At 38.5% G+C, this 20658-nt stretch overlaps 1 protein-coding gene across 7 annotated transcripts in view; it reads right to left on the reverse strand.

Moving 5' to 3' along the window:
* Positions 1–3808: 3808 nt before the first annotated feature.
* Positions 3809–20658, reverse strand: part of LOC148865343 (uncharacterized) — a 28979-nt gene continuing 12129 nt past the window's right edge. For 2 of the 7 annotated variants that reach the window (XM_088978787.1, XM_088978788.1), the window contains exons 3-4: positions 6088–6973; positions 4635–5748 (exon numbers count right to left, since the gene is read on the reverse strand). In XM_088978787.1, coding sequence (XP_088834913.1) covers positions 5261–5748; positions 6088–6973 — 1374 coding nt within the window. In that variant the 3' untranslated portion in view covers positions 4635–5260. Of the gene's footprint in view, positions 4303–4634; positions 5749–6087; positions 6974–20658 lie in introns of those variants that run through there. The other 5 variants (XR_016110061.1, XR_016110063.1, XR_016110059.1 and 2 more) reach the window with 5 other exon arrangements.

Below are 20658 nucleotides of genomic sequence, written 5' to 3' on the forward strand. Positions count from 1 at the left end.
ACTAACTTCCTCCCTAATGGTTCCAATTTACACAGTGTTCAAACTTTGACTCCTTAAAATCAAATCCAATATATTCTTTGCCTCATGGTCACTAAGACACAATCAACCCCCAACCCCTCAAATCCTACATCAAATTTACAACGATCAACCTCTAAAATACTAAGATTCCATTTTGAGAACCTAGAATGAAAAGAGATAAACAACCAAGATTAATATATTCTTTCTTCAATCTAAACCTTACACCTAACTCCTTACCTTAATACGTGCCTACACTCCAAATCTCAACTCTAAATTCCCTCGTTTGACTTACCACCAAGCCAAAATTCTATTTTAGAAAATTTCATTCATTAGAGCTTACCAACCATTATCCAAGATTTATTTAACCAATCATACTTCACCATAATATTTTAGAGACCCAAAATCCCCTATATATCAATAAGTAAGATTCCATTTCAAACCTTCTCATTAATTGATAAACCATAAGTTCAGACCTTGATCTGAACTTAATCATTCAATCTACATTTCTGATCTTCTATTCGTCTCTTCTATTAAATTTAAGATGTCAAAAAATGCATAGCCACCAAGTTTCATTACAAAATTCCCTCATTTGACTCATTATCAAGTTAAGGTTTCATTTTAATAAATCTCATTAATTATAGCATACCAGTCGTAAATCTTTATCATCTAAGCTTTATTTGACCAATCAGACCTCACCATCATGTTCAAAGACCCAAAAAGCACATGTATATCAAATTCTATAACCCAATTCACCAATTTGACCATCAAACTAGAAAGATTCAATTTCAACGTATGTGTTCAAATCGAAGATAACATCTGGATTTTTGGTAAATTTTCCTACCAGTGGTGGAGACATAGGATAAAACCATATCATTGTCAAGGGTTGGTAGCTAACCACCATTGTGTAGTAGACAATTGGCCTAACAAGAAAAGGAAACACTAATGTGTTGCAATCTAAGTAAAAACTAGGGTATTGATTTTGCTAATTTGGTAATTGTTTTTGTTTTGGAAAGCAAAATAATACATGCTAGCAAACACCCCCTATATAGAAAATGTTGGATTTTTCATTAGCAAATCTCATTGATTATAGCATATTAATCATAAATCTTCATCATCCAAGCTTTATTTAACCAATCAGACCCCACCATCATGTTTAGAGACCTAGAAACCCCATTTACATCAAATTATATAACCTAATTCACCCATTTGATCTTAAACTAGAAAGATTCAATTTTGACGCATGTGTTCGAATCAAAGGTGCCATCTGGATTTTTTGGTAAATTTTCCTACCAATGGCAGAGACATAGGATCAAACCCCACCATTGTCAAGGGTTGGTAGCTAACCACTGTTGTATAGTAGCCCATTTGCCTAGCAAGAAAAGGAAACACTAATGTGTTGCAATCTAAGTAAAAACTAGGGTATTGATTTTGCTAATTTGGTAATTGTTTTGCTTTGGAAACAAAATAATACATGCTAGCAAATACCCCCTAGGTAGAAAATGCTGTCTTTTTCATTAGCAAACACCCCCTCTCCATTAAGTTGATTGATAGAAGTTAATTTACCAAAATACCCACTTAAAAAGCTTCTATAAAACGAAAATTGCAGCAAATAAAAAAATCCATGAAAACTAGAATTGCAACAAATACAACATATAATTAATAATTTAATATTGACTAAACCAATAACAAATAAAATTGGTAAAAAATAGTAAATGAACCCAACATCCCAACACTTTTTAAGAAAATCATTGGAGAAAAGAGTAATTTGGAGATTTAAAAAAGTTTAAGTTGTAAATGCATTAACAGTTTGTTTTAAAGTAACACATTTTCCATTGCAGTAAAGATAAGAGATATAAATATAGCATAATCAACTCTCAATTTACTAAAAAATAAAGCTTTAATAAAACGTCTTGTCCATGCACTGATACGGATGATGTACCCCAATGTTCTAATCCTTTGTATAGTACCAATATTTTAATCCTTCAAGCAACCAAACATGCAGATCTAATGCAACTTGAAACATTACATAAAAATTAAGGGGGTGTTCTATAACATAGATGCGAAATTGGGTGTTGTGTTTTCATCCAAAGCACACCACACCCCCACATGGCAGTTGTTCTGAACCATGGACAAAGAAGTGTGGATTGAACCACACTACACCTCATGGGTTTCTACAAGGTGCAGTGCATTTCAATCCACACCCTGTGTTTTGATTCCATGCATCTCACTTATAATATGTAAGGTTGTAATTGGATCAGATGCATCCGATCCAACTACTGAAAATGTGCATCCGAATCCGATCAGATTTAAAGACTCGGATTCAAATTCGAATCTTAACAAACTCTATTCAAGTTCAGATTTAACCCAACTTTGCTTTGCATTTTTTAAAATACCAAAAAAAATTAAAAATTTAATTATTTTTCAACTTTTATATATAATAAATTTATGTGTAAATATAACCTACTAAATTTATTATATATATAAATTCACATATAATATAATATATAGAATATATTTTTATAATTTTAAATATAATTATATAAAATTTATATATTAAAATTAATAAATATTGTAATATAATCAAATTCGAATAGGGTCAAATCCGAATCTGATCCGATTACATAAATACATCATCTGAATCCGAAATAATCGGATCGGATTTCTAGGAGTTAATAAGAAAAAAAATATTTTATTTTATAAAAAATAAAAAAGTCATTAGGTTGCCAAGAGTACTAATTTTATATAAAAATAATAACTAATAAAATACACACATTTAATTAAAAGATTACATAACATTAAATATTATATAAAAAGAAAGAATTAATATTTTATTTTTTAATAATATCCATAATAAAAAATGTGGGATAGATTGGGTAACAAAGTTCCATAGCAACATGGATCAATCCACGTTAAAGATAAAAACATGTGGATGAGAAATTGGCTTGTGGTGTGGCACACCACAAACCAACTGAATACCTTAACTGATTGTAGTGCATTTCAAAACTGGCTTGTGGTGCGGACTGATCTACGAGATAATGTGAATCAGCCCACACCACAGGCCAACCAAACACTTTTAACTGATTGTAGTGTGTTTTGAAAGCGCAATATATCATGATCTGACCACGATACCGAACACCCACTAAATTTATGAGAAACCATACCTTATTTGTTGTAGATCTAGCACTCAAAGCACACTCTGATTAAAAAAAAAAAACAATTTCCCCCAAACTTTTAAGCCAAATTAACGAGATTTGAGTATTTGAAGGCAATGTTCAAAGTATCGACACATATCGGCCCATATCAACCAATACATATCATATCGAGAGCACCCTGATACGCCCCTACAGAGGGTGTATCGAGGTTCTGACCGGTTCAGGGGTGGAGCCTTAAACCGACCCCTTTGAATCAGTTTTGAAAATAAAAATAAAAAAAATAAAAAAAAGTATTGATACTGCCCAATACACCCCTACCGACGTATCTGGCATATCGATATTTAGAACCTTGTTTGAAGGCTATGGGTTTGTAATTGGAATCTAAAAGCAATAGGAGAAACATTCCCCCACAATGTCAATGTAGGATGATCAGTTAATACAGAAAAATGTCACCCATTTATTTCAGCATGATATTCAAACCACCGTTGACTCGGATGGTCAAACCATTTAGCCCAAGAATCCAGAAAACCGGTTCCATTTTATCCCAAACCTAGTCCTTGGCCAAAAACCATAGAATTAGTCAATGACCCATTGACCCAAACAATCAAATCATCAACCCCGTTCAACAGTTTCTGATATATATATATTTTTATTTTTAATTATTTTATTTTTATTTTGTCATAATAGAACATCCATTTTGAACCGAACAGTCGAACCATCAACCCAGAAACTAGAAACTTGTGGCCAGAACGGTTCCGTTTCCGGGTCGTTTTTTAACCATGTATTTCAGCATTCATATGTATCACAAAAATCTGACGGACTAGGACCGACGCCAGCAAGCACTGCAGAAGGTATTTTGATACTTATATGGACAGACAAATTCAGCCATTTCGATACCACTCGGACTCGGCCTGTCGGCCATTGTGTTTTCCCAGAAGCAAACAGGAAACCGCCTCCGCCTCAGTCTCTTAAGGTCATTTCCACTAGGACCAGCTTAGAGGAAGCAGAGAAGGACGAAGTAGGTAAAACATTCAAGGCTCGCACATGATATTGGTACTCAGTCTCAAATCATAGATGATATAACCCGGTACGCTTCGAACAGAAGAGCCTGGGTTTGCCACCAGAAGAAATCCTGCCCGGGATTCACCAGAAGAACAATAATCAAGATTCACCAAATGAAATTTGACCATCTAACTCTAGACTCGAAGAGATATTTGGCTCAAATGCCATCGACCAAATAATAGAGTAATTTCAATAGCTAAAGATAATTATATCTTCTGGACATACTGTGCTTGTTCTCAACGAAGATTCTACTAATCAGTCCAGCATTAATATTTAGATCCCTATTAAGACATTATGCAAGCTGAAGTGGTGACAAATTAGGGACTCGAACAATCAAGAGGATATCATAATTCATGGGGCAAAAATGAGAAGAAAATGGATCAATAAAAGCTTCCAAGAAAATTGAAGGATAAATGAATAGGAATACCTCTTGCTTTCTCTTTTCCCTCTATTGTACATTTCTTGTAAATAAGACTTACATGTTACAAATCAAAATTGTGCGGTGGTGTAGCAAAGACCACTCCACGCTTCTCTCAATTAGATGAGCCTTTAAGCTTCAAGAAACAAATGGAAAATAATTGCACAAGTTAAGCCATCTTTCCAAACCACATTTCCCTTCCTTTCTATTTGGCTTGACATGATTTGGAGTATATGGCATGTCTCTCCTGATACATCTATGATGGCTCTCATTGATTACTACTTACAGAAAGAGAAGCCACAAACCCTCTCTAATCCCAAGTCCTGTAAAGATGCACCAACGTATGGAGCAAGCATGATGGGTAATCTGACACATTTGATTCCATATAAAACAATTTCAGGGCAAGGTGAAGGCACAAGCATATATTACTGCAACAGATTTCGGCAAAATTTATACCTGAAAGAACAGGGAGTCTAACAACAGGATAATGCAGTATGAGAAACTGACAACCTCAAGACCCAGAAGCTGCCATACCTTCAAAAAGGGTCTTTCCGGGCCCCTGCAGTGTTGAGATGGAAATGGCGAGAACACCAACTCCACTGAATATCAATCAGTATGGAATGACATATGGCAGTGCACAAACATCAGCTGACTCTATCCGCAAAGCTTTAGCCCACACCTGTGTTATCTCATCAATCCCTGAGGATTGCTGCTTGGGCTTCTCCAGTCGGAGGTTATCACTGCTGAAGAGCCATTCTTGGTCATCAAAATCAGACCATTCCTCCATTTTAGGTACTGTCAGTATCTGGCTTAGATACTTGAAATCAGGATGTGACGGTTTTGTAGATGCTTCACCATTCCCATTAGCTTTTACTGTGGTGAAAGAAAGCTTTGCTGAGAAAGCAGAACTAGGTTGATCTTGTATTATACCATTAACCTTGTGTTCCTTATCATCCACCTTATGGTTATTGGCTGCCCCCTGCCTATCTGAAGTAAACTGGATAGCAGTCTGGCATGTTTCTAATTTCCTTCCATTCTCTGGGAATGGGTGAGAGGAAGAGCTGGGTCTTGGTAACTTATTAGGCCGAATTTCATTGTCTGAAAGAAAATTAAAAGAAAACAGTACAAAGTTGCGCATCAGCTAATAAGAAGCTAAGACAGGAATAAACCCACACAAGACAATGATTTTTTTTTTTTGATAGATCACACAAGACGATGAATTAATCAACAGAAAATGATCCTAACCAGTAGGAAATAGTTTAGTCGAAACCATCGGTCAGCATCCCCAAAACAAACCATTTAAGGCCATCAAGTACTGCAATGCCTCTATTACATCCCTAGTTGAAAGCACACAGTTCAAGATGTGCTTCTAACAACTTGAGAGAAACAGAGATGCTACAGTACTACAATAATGCAGCACAAAGATGAGTGACTCACCATGTAAAACTCCATTCATCTCGAAGTGTTTTCTTTTCTTGAGGTTTCCATCCGTAGCAGCACTCTTTTCATTGTCCTTGGGAAGGTGAAAGGTTTTGACATTTGGAGTATCTACAGGGTCTTTCTTGCTACTCTCCCTGGACTTGTCCTGCTCTCGAAGCTCGCTTTTCTCCTTCACTTTCTCCTTTTCTTTATCCCTGTTTTTATCCTTTCCTTTGCCTTTCTTCTCTCGATCTTTCTCCTTGTGTTTACCCTTCCGTCTATTTTCCTTGTCTTTATTTTTTTCTTTCCCTTCCATCCTCTTCTCAGTATCGTTCTCCATTGGTCGAGCCGTTTTTTCAGCTGTTCTTTGGTCCATTTTGGTGGAGCTCTGAAGCATTGCATTTCCCATGCCTTTTTCCTCATCTTTGTTTCTTTGCCCATCTGCCCTTCTATCATCACTTTTCTTGTCCTTGTTATTTTCTTTCCCTTGAACGCTATTTTCCATATCCTTCTCAACCAATCTGCACATGAACTCTGCTTTCCTATGATCTGTACCTGTGAAGTTCTCAACCATTTGGTTTCCTGTTCCCTTGTCTTCATATCTGATCCTCCTGCCCAACTTCTGCACAAATTTAGAATCTTTGATCTCCTCAGCACACTGAATGTTCTGACCAAGTGTCTCTGCATTATGCCCCTCAGGTCGCCCTTTATTTCTCTTGTCATCGAAGGTCTTGTGTTTATCTTTATCCTTTTCCTTGTCCTTCTTCTTATCTTTGTGCTTCTCCTTTCGATCTTTCTTCTCCCTATGCTTATCTTTGCTTTTCTCCTTGTTCTTCTTCTCCTTTCCTTCTTTCTTTTCTTTGTCCTTTTTCTCCTTTTTATGCTGCTTCTCCTTGAGTTTTTCCTGAAAATTACCACCCAGTTAGGATCAAGGTAAATCCAACTGAAAAACCAAACGGAAGAAGGTTCACGGAATGTCATGCCCAAATACCATATAATTTAACTCCAAGTTACAATAAAATTTTCTTTTATCAAAATTTGATGCTTTCTTTCAAGAAGACAAAGACTTGAAACAGAAGTAGAAAAATTACATTGTTGATCAAAGGAATATAAATAATGGGCTCTTTCGAGTTCAAATGAGAGCATGAAAGCAGCTTCCATGAATTACTGACCATGAAAAAGTTGAAAACTGAAAATACATAATGTGTATTATCTGAAATCCAGAAATACCCCTAATTAGAGTTGCTGATTTTCCATTGAGGCCTATAGAGTACAACTACCAAATGGTCAATTTTACCATGGGAAAAGATGGTGAATACGCATAAGTCTGCAGGGTGATGTCAAGGAAGGAACAACATAATGTTTAAACCATGACTAGACAGTAATTTAAACCATCATCCAGATGCCAAAGTGGGTCTGGTCAACAACCAATCCAATTTTAATACTCTCTCCAACCACTATTGGCCAGAAAAAAGGCATTGGAAAGAACTTTATAAGGAAAATCCATTTCTTGATCAAAAGCCCAATTTGCCCTTCTTATGTCTATTTTCACATCTTTTGAGAATTTAAATGAAAAAGCAATAGATGGCTAGGATTTCCAACTGAAGAACACCACAATCCAAATATGGAAAAAATTCAATTTCTTTAATTAAGCATAAAGAAAATAAAAGAACAATTTGGTCTTCTTTGATCTACATGCAGAAAAGCCTTTTTCAGAGGAGCAAACCTCAGGCCCATTGCAAAAGGTGACAGGATGAGGTCCAGATAATGCAACCAGTAGCAGAAGAGATGATCTCAAAGAATAAAGGAGAAAAGGTGATTGTAATGGTCGACCAATCCGCAACAGACTCTCCAATAGCTGCCGCAATCTTCTCTACCTCTCACTGTTTGTCTTCAAACACTCTTCTGTTACTTTCTTTCCAGATGATCCAGCATACAGCAAACGGTAAACAGCTCCACACCACCTTAGCTTTCTTACTCCCCCCAAGTGATAGCCACTTGGAAAAGATTTCAGCCAGAGACCTTGGTTGGAACACTTGCATACCAAACAATGCTGAATAATGTTTCCAGCAGAAACCAGACAATCTACAAGAGAAGAACAAGTGAAATTTGTTTCCTCATTCTCCATGCACATCAGATGGATGTTTGACATGCTGAAACCTCTTGATTTCAGATGCTCTGAAGTTGAAACATTATCCATAGTCACCAGCCACAAAAAGGCTTCTACCCTTGGAGGAACTGGGTTGCCCCACACACCTTCATACCTGATTCCATCCACCCGCTCCTTTAGTAAAGCTGAATAAAAGGACTTAACAGTAAATCTCCCATTCTTGCACCCCTTCCATAACAGCTCATACCTTGAAGAGCTTGACACCTTTGAGTTTTCCAACAACTTAACACACTCCACCTCCCAATCTCAAGGAGGCCTTCTGAATTTAGGACTCCAGACCAGCTTATCCCCATACATCTCATAGTGTCAGTTGATAGTGATGCCATGGTCAGTCAATCTAAACAATCTTGGACATAACTGACATAACCTACCAACTCCACTCCAACCATCCTCCCAAAATCTTATCCTAGTCCCATTCCCTACCAAGAATTAATAAGATTCCTAAATTCTTGGTTAAGTTTCATAATTCCTTTCCATACACTCACCCCAAACATAGAACAGACCTCCCTCGATTCCCACCCAAATCTAAACACTCCACAATAGAGCCGTTGTCCAAGTGGAATACTCAAGTCAGTTTTATGGTGCGGTAATGCTTAATGATGAATGTCTATGCCTGTCTATGCCTTAGCAGTGTAGGATTGCTATGTGTCTGATTTTAAGATGTCAAAGTGGTGTAGCAATAGTAATCAGGTCACAAGTTGTGCATTTCCAATCTAACCATGGTGTTGTTGAGGTAATCAGGCCACTGTTTATCCTCCTCAGTCCTGTGGGTCGCATGTACACAAGCTGGTTCTCATTCTGGTGACATTTCAGCAGTGATTTATTCTTATTAAAGGCAAATATTCTTGCTGCTTGGATCAGACCTACTCTGTTGGTGTTCAGCTTATTAGAGTACAAGTTGAAATAAAAAGGCCACCCCTAGTGGTGAATCAAAGCCTAGATTGATGGTGACTCCAGACTTCCTTAACATCTACATGACTTCAATTCAATCAAATTAGTTGGAATGAAGAGTATATGATGATGAAGAAGAAGAAGAGAGAATAAAGAGAAAGAAAAGAGAAGATTTCAGGAGAATAGGACGTGTTACTATTCACACCCAAGAAAATTTTCATTTTACTTAATAAAGGAAAATTACATATATGCTCTTGAATGGCACCTAGATACAAATATGGAGAAAAGACATAAATACCCCTGCCCACAATGCATAATCTCACCACTCCCCTTCAAGTTGAGTATAAATATCTATCATGCCCAGCTTGCCTAGGTTTCTATCAAGCTTCAAATTGTGGAGGCCCTTGGTAAAACAATCAAGTTGATCTTTTGACTTGACAAAAGACACATATTTCGTCATTGCCTAACCCTTCTCTAATGAAGTGTTTGTCAACCTCAATGTGTGTGTGATCATGTTGGACTGAATTATGTGCAATGTATATAGCAGCTCAATTATCACAATACAACCTCATTGGAACTTCAGCTTGGATTCCAATCTCAAATAACAAGGTCTTCAGCCAAAGTAATTTTGATACATTGTGAGCCATAGCCCTATATTTTGCTTCTGCACTGGATCGAGCTACAACTGATTGCTTTTTACTTCTCCAAGACACAACATTACCTCCCACCAATGCATAATAACTAGAGGTGGATTTCCTATTATCTACAGAACCTACAGTATAAGCTTCAACCTTGAGTTGTCCATGATAGGAGTACAACATTCCTTTGCCTAGGCACTCCTTTAAGTAGGCAAGGATCCTATTAACTGCCTACATATGTGAAGTTCTAGAGTTATGCATATACTAACTCACCACACTCACGGCATAGGACATATCAGGTTTGGTCAAGTACAAGTAGATAAGTCAACCAACTAGTCTTCGCTAAACACCCTTGTCTAGAAGAACGTCTCCATCATCCGCATTTAGTTTATGATTATTGACCTTCAATTGGTTTGCACCCCCAAACTTTGCCAACCTCATGGAGGTCAAGAACATACTTTCTTTGCAAAATGAAAATCCCTTCCTTTGACTTTGCCATTTCAATTCCAAGAAAGTATCCAAGATTCCAAAGATCTTTGATCTCAAATTCAGAAGCAAGAAATAACTTTATTTGGACTATTCCAGAGTTATCATCTTCGATGACAATAATGTAATCAACATATACTATCAGTAGAGTTACTGGGCCATTAACTCTTCTTATGAAGATAGTATGATTTACTTGTGATTAAGTGAACCCAATTTTAATAACAACCTTACTGAATCTATCAAACTGAGCTTTAGGAGATTGCTTGACCCCATAAAGGGATTTCTTTAGAGAACAAACCTTCCCCTCACTGCCAGCGAAGCTTACTCCTTGGGGAAGATCCATGAAGACCTCCACTTGAAGATCTCCATTAAGGAAGTCATTCTTCACATCCATCTGGTATAGAGGCCATGAATAGTGAGCAGGAAAGAGACATAATCACTCGAATAGAGGAGCAAAAAGTGAATCTAATTTCTAGGATAGAAGAGTTGGATGAAAGAAAGGCTCAATCTAGAATGGAGGAGGGGGAGAGAGAGTTCTGAGGGGACAGTTGAAGGACCTAGAAGAGGTCCTATTGAGGGAAGAAATAAGCTGGAGGTAGAAATCGAGGCAAAGATGGATTATGGAAGGGGATGGGAATACTAAGTTTTTTCAGGATGTAGCAAATGGAAGGAGAAAAAATTGTGTCTAAGTTAGAGGTAGGGGAGGAATTCACTAACCAGGAAGTTTGTAGAACATTTCAAATCGATTGTCGGAGGAAGATTTGGTTAGATGGTTGGAAAGAAACTTTGAGAAAGAAGAGATTAGGAAGGCAACGTTTTTGATAGACAGATCCAAAGCTCCAGGACCAGATGGTTTTACAATGGCTTTTTACCAGGATTGTTGGGAGGTGATAAAAGGTAATCTTTGTGAGAAGCATATAGTTAGCATATAGTTAGTCGAGGCATTAATTCCACATTCTTGGCCCTAGTTCCAAAGAAAGTTGATGCTCTCCATCCTAAAGATTTTAGGCCAATTAGTTTGGTGACTAGTATTTATAAAATCCTGGCCAAGGTCCTGTCTTTAAGGATTAAAGAAATCCTCCCCTCCATTATTAGTCAGGTTCAAGGAGCTTTCATCCAAGGACGTCAGATAATTGATCAGATTCTGACTGCCAATGAATGTGTGAAAGAGATGAAGATGTCCAAGAAAAGAGGCTCTGTTTGTAAGCTTGATCTGGAGAAAGCCTATGACTTGGTGGACTGGCAGTTCCTACTAGAGGGGGTTTGGGGAAAGATGGTGTAGTTGGATGACTGGTTGTGTTAGATCTTGTCACTATTCCATCCTAGTAAACGGGGTGGTGAGGGATTTTTTTCCAACTAGTAGGGGTATCAGACAAGGGAACCCACTTTCACCCTTCCTCTTTACCTTGGTAGCTGATGTGTTTAGTCAAATTATCAATAGGGCTGATAGGGAAGATGTGATAAGGGGTTGGAGAGTAGGCACAAACCGAATTCTAATCACTCACCTTCAATTTGCAGATGACTTGATGATCTTCTGTGAGGGAGGCTTCGGTGAGGTGGAAATTTTGAAAGAATTGATTACAGTTTTTGAAAGAGTCTCTAATTTGAAAATCAATCTAGGAAAAAGTAGCATAGCCGGAGTAAATTTAGTTTTTGAGGAGGTTGAGGCGATTGCAAGCTGTCTTGAGTGCTCCATTTCCTCCTGGCCTTTTTCTTACTTAGGGCTTTCGTTGGGAGCAAACCCTAGGGAGAGTAGGTTCTGTGCCCCATTCTTGGAGAAGTTAGAAAAGAGATTAGCTGTGTGGAAGAAAAATTATATCTCTTTGGGTGGGAGAATCATTTTGATAAAAGCTACCCTCATGAATCTACCTAGCTATTATCTCTATGTCTTTAGGATACCGTCTAAGGAAGCGAAGAAGTTGGAAAAATTGATGAGAGATTTTCTGTGGGAACCGGGAGAAGGTAAAAAAGACTATTTAATTAATTGGGGAGTTGTGGGTAGAAGCAAAGAGGAAGGAGGATTAGGGCTAGGGAATGTGCTTAAAAAGAACTCAGCTCTATTAGGGAAGTGGTTGTGGAGATGGCCTTTGGAGCAGGATAGACTCTGGCACGAAAGAGTGAAGAGTATTCATGGATGTTCAGAGAGTGGTTGGAATGTTAGTGCATCAAGGAGGGCTAACCTAGCCACACCTTGAAAAGCAATTCACAAAATTCTTCTGCAGTTCCTCAGTGGTGTCAGGTATGATGCTTGCTCAAGTAATTCTATTCGGTTTTGAGAGGACATTTGGGTTGGAAATCAACCTCCGAAAGACCTTTTTCCTTCGTTGTACTCTGTTTCCTTGTATAAAAAGGAGGTGATCTCAAAATTCCTTCCATCGAATTTATGTTTACTAGCTTTGTCTTGGGATTTTGGTTTCTGTAGGGGGTTAAGGGATGAGGAAATCAAGTGTTAGTCTACTCTTTTGTGTCTCCTTGATAAGGTTTGGCTGGATCCCTCGAAACCTGATAAAAGGATTTGGGCCATTCACCCCAATGAGTCTCTCTCTTGTGGCTCCTTTTTCAAGTTCCTCTGCCAATCTCCCTCTCAACAGAGTTTCCCTTCTAAAGAAGTCTGGTGTAGGCCGGTCCCCCCAAGGTTATGGCTTTGTGCTGGGAAGTGTGGCATGGTAAAGTAAACACGATTGATAACCTACAAAAGAGAAGACTCATCCTTTGTATTTCACCAAACTGGTGCATCCTTTGCAGATCTCATGGTGAGGATTGTAATCATCTATTTTTATCTTGTAGTGTAACTATAGAGCTCTGGGCTTGGCTTCTATCTTTGTTTGGGTATAGTTGGGATATACCAGCAGAAGTAAGCACAATCTTTAACCCTTCTTTCTTCTCTTGGCCCCATAAAAGAGGAAGGAAAATGTGGAGATGCTCGCAAGCAGCATTGTTATGGACAGTATGGGAAGAAAGGAATATCAGAATCTTCCAAGAAAAAGGAAGAAAAGCCTTAAAGGACTGCATTATGTCCAGGTCATTACATTGGTTAAAGACTAGAATTATTTAACCATTTCACTTTTACTGGTTGTTGGAAGGATTGGAAGTTGGTAGCAAGCTGTTCCTCCCACAAGGGAAGGGTAGTGACTAGCTGGGTCCCCCCTCCTCTTGGTTCTGTGAAGCTGAATTTTGATGGGAGTAGACAAGGTAACCCGGGCCCCTTTGGGATGGGAGGTGTACTGAGCAATGAGGCTGGAGAGGTTATCTTAATCTACTCTGGCCCTTTAGGAGTTGGGAACTCTATCCGGGCAGAACTGTTAGCTGCAATACAAAGAATACTTCTTAAAAAAGAAGTGGGCGTGGAGCAGCTTTTGATTGAAGGAGACTCTAAGACAGTGGTGGACTGGTTAAATAAACAGTGGTGGACTGGTTAAATAATCCGGAGGATGTCACTTGGGGCTACAAAAATGAGTTAAAGAAATTCAAATGGCTGACAAGAAATATGTCTATAACAGTACAATGGGTTGGGAGATCAGCAAATGCTTTTGCTGATGTCTTGGAAAAACAAGGGATAAATAGGGAAGCATTGTTCTAGGCACAATTGTAACTATTGTTTTAATTTCAACATTCATGCTTTCTCTGTTGTAGTTTGTGTATTTGCTGTTTGGAGAGGCTGCTCCTCACACCTCTAAGGGGATTTTCTTGTATTTATTCTTTATTTTAATGGAATTAATGTTATTTATAAAAAAAAGCATAAACTACTAAATGTAAATTAAGAAGTATTTGATATAATTGGTCCACTAACATAATCGGTTTACTATTATTCCATGATAGAAGAAAACTGAGCACTTAGGAAATAAATTAGCATGACTTCTAAGCTTAAAGGTTAGCAACATTGCCGCTAACCTGAAAGGCTGCTAATTTTAATTGGACAGAAAGCAAAATAGACTAACTTGGTCAACAGTGAATTCCAAATAAATCAGTGCTCCAATTTTTCACTGTAAACAACAAGACTCTTCTCAAATAGTGGAGAGACTGAAAATTATAAATATCCCATCCCATTGGTTCTCAAGGATTGGAAAAAAATTTGCTGTCTAAAAGAACCTCATAACCAGACACATTTGGCTCATATCTAGCAATAAAGCTAGGAATTTGGTCTTTGTTTATGATTATAGGGGTATGTTATGAACAAAATAAAATATAGTAATTTGGGGTCCCCAAAATGGTTTCAAACTTTCAATAACAACAGAAAATTGCTCCAAAATCACTCTTCTGTCCCTATTAATGCCAACTAATAAGTAGGCCAATAATGACATCCATTATTCCTCTGATAAAGAGATACAATGAATAAGCGGTTAGCTTAAATGAATTGATTTGTCGTAGTAGTAGAGCACTTCCTGACAACAGTAAAAGATGCAGATTTATATGATACAAAATCAACCAAGATACCTCCATGTCAACAAGATATTACTAAGAGAGGAAATGATATAAGCTTGATAATATTAGACCATTACGATGCCATCCATGAGGTCACCTGGGAGCAATGCATTGTACCAGTGACCAAGTGAGGTCTAAGTAGGCAAAGATTACCAAGACTTTCCACTGAACCAGCACGCTGCATCTGCAAATGCCTCTAGATGAATTAAGTGGGGAATAGGATTTTTATAGCTGAGACAACTGGGATTCAATGCAATTATAATGGTGATGGTGAACAGTCCAAAATCCAAATGAGTAAAAACGACATGGATACTGGGAAATGTCAGATAATTCTGTTTAACTTGAAATATGCTTGGAGGGACCAAGAGTGAGAGTTTGGGAAGATCATTAACCTGGGGTTGAGAAGTTGTGGGTAACAAGATTATACAGGCTGAGTACTAAAGATTATACAGGCTGAGAAGTTATGGAGACTAAGCAAGGCCTGGAGACAGTTCACAGATGGGAGTTCTTAAGCAATGAAAAGGTCCTGAAGCCTGCAGAAAGCATTAATTCTGAGGATTTTAGGTCTTCCTTTCCATCTCTGGCTCGAAGAAGTTTTACTAAAACGCCGGAATCCTTTCATGGTTCCAACCTTCATTCTGCAACACTGAGAATAGTAGGCGCAAAACCAGAGTAGGTACCGAGGATAATAGAAGTTTCCGTTGATGATGTAGCTTACAAGGCCTGATCACGTCCTCCATAGAAGCTTGATGGTGGAAGGAGGTGCCAGTGAAGAGACGATGCTGACAAGGAGAGAGGAAGTACGCATGGCCTGTCGCAAGAGGAGATGCAAGGGATGGGAAGAGCTTATACCAAAACGGAAGAACAGAAGTCTGGAAGATGGAAAGGCTCTGGAGAAAATTCTGCAATTAATAGTAGCTGCAATCCTCAGAAGCTTAATGCAAGGACCCAGATGAAATCCTTTCCTCAGGTGGTTGCTTTTAAAGATGGGCAAACACCTGCAAACCAGATGGCAGGCAGTTTAAATGCAAATGGCAGTCAAATGCATTTAAAAAAACCAAGTGGAGTTAAAGGGTTGAACCCACTCATCAATGGGTCGGTTCAAATAGGAGGGCCACAAAAGGTAGTTGGGTCATTTGTAAAAGGTCCTTTTAGTAACCACATGACTGTCAAGAGGAAAACAAGTTTAGTACATGGTAAGTTGGGTATATTTTCTTCTAAATTGACCCACAACAGGGATGTTACAGATATAAACTTGGAGATCCTTTCCTCAGGTGGTTGCTTTTAAAGATGGGCAAACACCTGCAAACCAGATGGCAGGCAGTTTTCAAATGGCAGTCAAATGCATTTAAAAAAACCAAGTGGAGTTAAAGGGTTGAACCCACTCATCAATGGGTCGGTTCAAATAGGAGGGCCACAAAAGGTAGTTGGGTCATTTGTAAAAGGTACTTTTAGTAACCACATGACTGTCAAGAGGAAAACAAGTTTAGTACATGGTAAGTTGGGTATATTTTCTTCTAAATTGACCCACAACAGGGATGTTACAGATATAAACTCGCAGATGTTGTTACAGTGCAGAAAAATATCTCCTTTGAGCTCTCTGAGCATAAGCCTAATCCAAGATATGATCGAGCGAGGTCGGAGGAGCCTGAGGATGGTGATGAAGATTGGATGCCCCACTAAGATTTCAACAGTGAAGAAACACATTCAATGGAAGGTTCCAACATAGGAAACATTGGCAAAGGCAACAATTTGGAGGGAGAGAATGATATAGATTTAAAGACTGATTGTTAGGGGAAATGAAGGAACATGGCATGATTTCTGAACCTCAACAAAACTGGAAGAGGAAGGAATTAGCAACACTCTAGCGCAGAGGACATAATCAGAGGAGAAAACTGAAAACTCAACTGAGGAAAACTTATATCCTAAATCTCAACATTTACAAGGGGTTCTGAAAGAAGGTAACTTTGATTACCAAAAACCTAGCAGAGATGCACCGGTCAGGGATAAGTGAAAGACACTTGAAAGCAGTCCAAGTAGTTATAGTGGCATGACACACAAACCCAACTTAGTAACACCCCTAGTGGAAGATGCTGCTCCTAGATCTGGATGGGAAATCAAAGAACGATTTGTTAATTGTGCCAAACATTCCCCCTCCGTAACCAGTTATTGAAGTCAATTCAGTTTTTAGTACCGATCCTTCTTTTGTGCCCGAAACAGGTGATCCAGTATCCTCTTCTCCTACCCATCCAAGAGCCAATGAATCGCTAATTCCAATTAAGGTGGCTGACGGGGCAATCTGGAATATTGAGGGGGAGGGAATAGAGAAAGAGGGGAAAAAATCTGGAGTTTAATTAGTGAATTTCTTGAGGCATTAAAAATGAAAACTGGAAAATTTGAGAGAAGTCTGAAAGTCCCTTAGCAGATCCAAGAGGAAAAAATCCTGATGAGGGTCTGAGGAGCAAGTTAGAAAAAGGAGGGGGAGGAAGATTCAGTTGCTGGCTTTATTGGGAAATTAGGCTGTAAGATTAAGGATCCTAACGAACTGAAAGCCTACCTTAGAAAGATGGAAGAAGGGGAAAAAAAAAGGGAGAGGAAATTAAGTGAGGTTGAAAGCTTACGAATAGATGTTGAAGGGGACAAGGAATTCAGTGGTAGAGGGGAAAGGTGAACAGGGGAGTAAAGAAGAGGGAACTAGTATAGGGTTTTTCTGACAAAGTTAGAATGAGGATAATAAGCTGGAATTTACATGGTTTGAGGAGTGCAAGGAAAAGTGTTATAAGAAAATAGGCTCTCAGAAAAGAAAAGCCTGATGTGGTCTTGTTACAGGAATCCAAATTGGCAGACTTTGACAATAGATGGGTAAGAAGCTTATGAAAATCCAGGGGCATAAGTTGGGCATGACTCCCCCTCTTGGGGGGCCTCGGGTGGCATTACCACTCTATGGAGGACTGAAGTATTGGAAGGAGTAGAAGAATTGATTGGAAATTTTACAGTGTCCATTAAGTTTAAACAGGTTAAGGATGGGTTTTAATGGGTTCTAACTTCTAACCAATATTTATGGACTGAATACCTATATAGTAAGAAATGAAATGTAGGAAGAACTTAGTGCTATCAGAGGCTTGCAGGAGGGATAATGGTGTATTGAGGGTGATTTCAATGTTGTCAGATTTTCAAAGTAAATAAATAATCCAAATAAAGGATCACAACTAGCATGAGGAAATTTAATTAATTTGTGAACTCCTTTGAACTCAAGGATTTGCCTTTAGCCCATCACAGCTTTACTTGGTCAAACCTCCAACCTAACTCTGTTTGCTCTAGATTAGATAAATTTTTATTCTCAGTGGATTGGGAGGAGCACTGGGTGGTTTAATTGCGAAGGATTTACCAAGATTAACCTCAGACCATTGGCCGGTTGCACTTTATAAGGAAGGCACGAAGAGTTGAGAGGTTGGGTCCCAACTCCCTTCAGATTTGAGAACATGTTGTTATGTCCATCTGGGGTTTATTCATAAAATAAAGGAGTGGTGGGAAGAGGTAGGCCCAGAGCCAATTGGAAAGGAATGCAATTCCATAGGAAATTGCAAGTGCTGGAAGCCAAAATCAAGGAATGGAATGTTTTGCACATTGGCATATTGGAAGAAATTAAAGAAAAGGTTTTTCATCAAATTGAAAAGTTGGATAACAAGGAGATCCAAGGCTCTCTTGAAGATGGGATTTGAAGAAAAAAATGGAGGATATATTACTAAAATAAGAAATTAGTTGGAGGAAAAATCGAGAAATAAGTGGGTTAAAGAGGGAGATAGAAACACAAAGTTCTTTCATGCTGAGGGCAACAGAAGAAGTAAGAACTTTGTATCCAAATTGGAGATTGATGGTGAGGTTCTATCTCCATCAGGTGAGATTGCAAGGGCTATTGTTGATCTTTTTTTTTCTTTTTTTTTTGATGAATGGCTTTTCTGGATCATTTTAAATCTATTTTCAGGCAGCCCATTGGTGAAAGAATCTGGATTGAAGGGTTGGAGTGGCCATTATACCTGAGGAGTTAAAAGCTGGGTTGGCAAAACCTTATGAGGAAGAGGAAATCAAAGCAGCTATAATCTCAATGGATAGGTCTAAAGCTCTGGGGCCAAACAGCTTCACTATGGCATTTTACCAGGATTGCTGGGAAATAATAAAATTTGATATTATGGAGGTTTTTAATGAATTCTTTGAAAGAGGAGTAATAAACCCAGGTTTAAATGCCTTTATCACCCAGGTTCCTAAAAAGTGTGGAGTTATTCACCCAAAAGACTTTAGGCAATTAGCTTGGTGAATAGTCTTTACAAAGTAATTGCCAAAGTCATATCTCAGAGGATCAGGAAAGTTCTTCCTGCTATTATATATCCAAATCAAGGAGCTTTTGTGCAGAACAGACGAATTATGGATCAGACCTTAATTGCAAATGAATGTGTTGAGGATATTAAGAGATCAAAGTAAAAAGGTCTGATTTGTAAATTGGATTTGGAAAAAGCCTATGCCTTGGTCGAGTGGACATTCCTAATCAAGATTTTAAGGCATTGTGGATTTGTCGATTGATGGTTTAAGTGGATTTGGGGTTGTTTGAGGACTTCTCATTACTCGGTGTTGGTAAATGGTAGAGTGGGTGATTTCTTCCCTGCTAAGTGTGGGACTAGGCAAGAAGACCCCCCTCTTCCTTCATATTCACTCTTATTGCAGATGTTCTGAGTAGGATCATTTCAAGGGCAAATTCAAGGTGTTTAGTGGAAGGGTGGAGAGTGGGAAAGGAGAGTGTGTTGACCACCCATTTACAACTTGCAGATGATACAGTATTGTTCTGTGAGGGAGGTGAATGGAATGGGTGAAAAACTTAAAATTGTCAGTACAACTCTTTGCTAGAATGTCAAATTTAAAAATGAACTTTGAGAAGAGTTGTATTGCTGGGATCAACATGACTGAAGGGGAGATGGCAGAATGTGCAAATATTTTGGGGTATAGCTTAACTCAATGGCCTCTGATGTATCTAGGCCTACCTCTTGGTACTAATCCTAAAGAAATTAACTTTTGGAACCCGGTAATAAAAAGAATTACTCAAGAGGCTTTCATCCTGGAATAGAGGGTATCTATCCTTGGGAGGAAGGATTACTCTAATTAGGTCAGCACTATGTAACCTACCAGTTTATTACTTGTTAGTTTTTAAGATCCCAGTAGGTGTAAGGAAGAAGTTAGAGAAGGTAATAAGGGATTTCTTATGGAAAACGGGGGAAGGTAAAAGGGACCATAGGATAAGATGGTAAGTGGAATGTAGGGACAAAAATAAAGGGGGTTGGGCATAGGGAATATACAAAAGAGAAACATTGCATTCCTAGGGAAATGGTTATGGAGATTGTTGTTGAAAAGAGAGAAATTATGGGCTAAGGTCATAGCAAGTATTCATGGGCTCTTGGACAATGGATGGGATGCTGGAGCATCAGTAAGGGAAATCGAGCTTCTCCTTGGAAGGCCGTAAATGAAATCCTACCATCTTTCCTTCCCTTCATCAAATATAATCTTAGCAGTAGTAATGGGATTAAATTTTGGGAACATACATGGCTGGGCTCTTCCCCTCTAAAAGAACAATTCCCCTCTCTCTTTGCCCTTTCTTGTTTCAAAAATAAGCTTATCTCCAAGTTCCTTGTCCCCTCAAACTCTACCAATGGGGTAAGTTGGGATTTAAGGCTCAAGAGGGGTATAAGAGACTATGAGCTTCAAAATGTGGTGTGCTTACTCCAATTGTTGGTGAAAGTTTTCCTTGAACCTTCTAAACTAGATAGTCAAATTTGGACTTGTACTCCTAGTTTTTTCTCTTGTGCTTCCTTCTATAGAGTCCTCTCTCAAACTAGATAGCCCTGCCGCCAAGGCAAGGCTAGGCGACAGGGGGGCATCTTGTCACCTAGTCACCTAGACATGCACCTAGGCATCACCTAGGCGGTGGATTCTTTT

This window comes from Nelumbo lutea, chromosome 3, assembly GCF_056320005.1.
Source record: "Nelumbo lutea isolate HS-2025 chromosome 3, American lotus-T2T, whole genome shotgun sequence".
NCBI lineage: Eukaryota > Viridiplantae > Streptophyta > Magnoliopsida > Proteales > Nelumbonaceae > Nelumbo > Nelumbo lutea.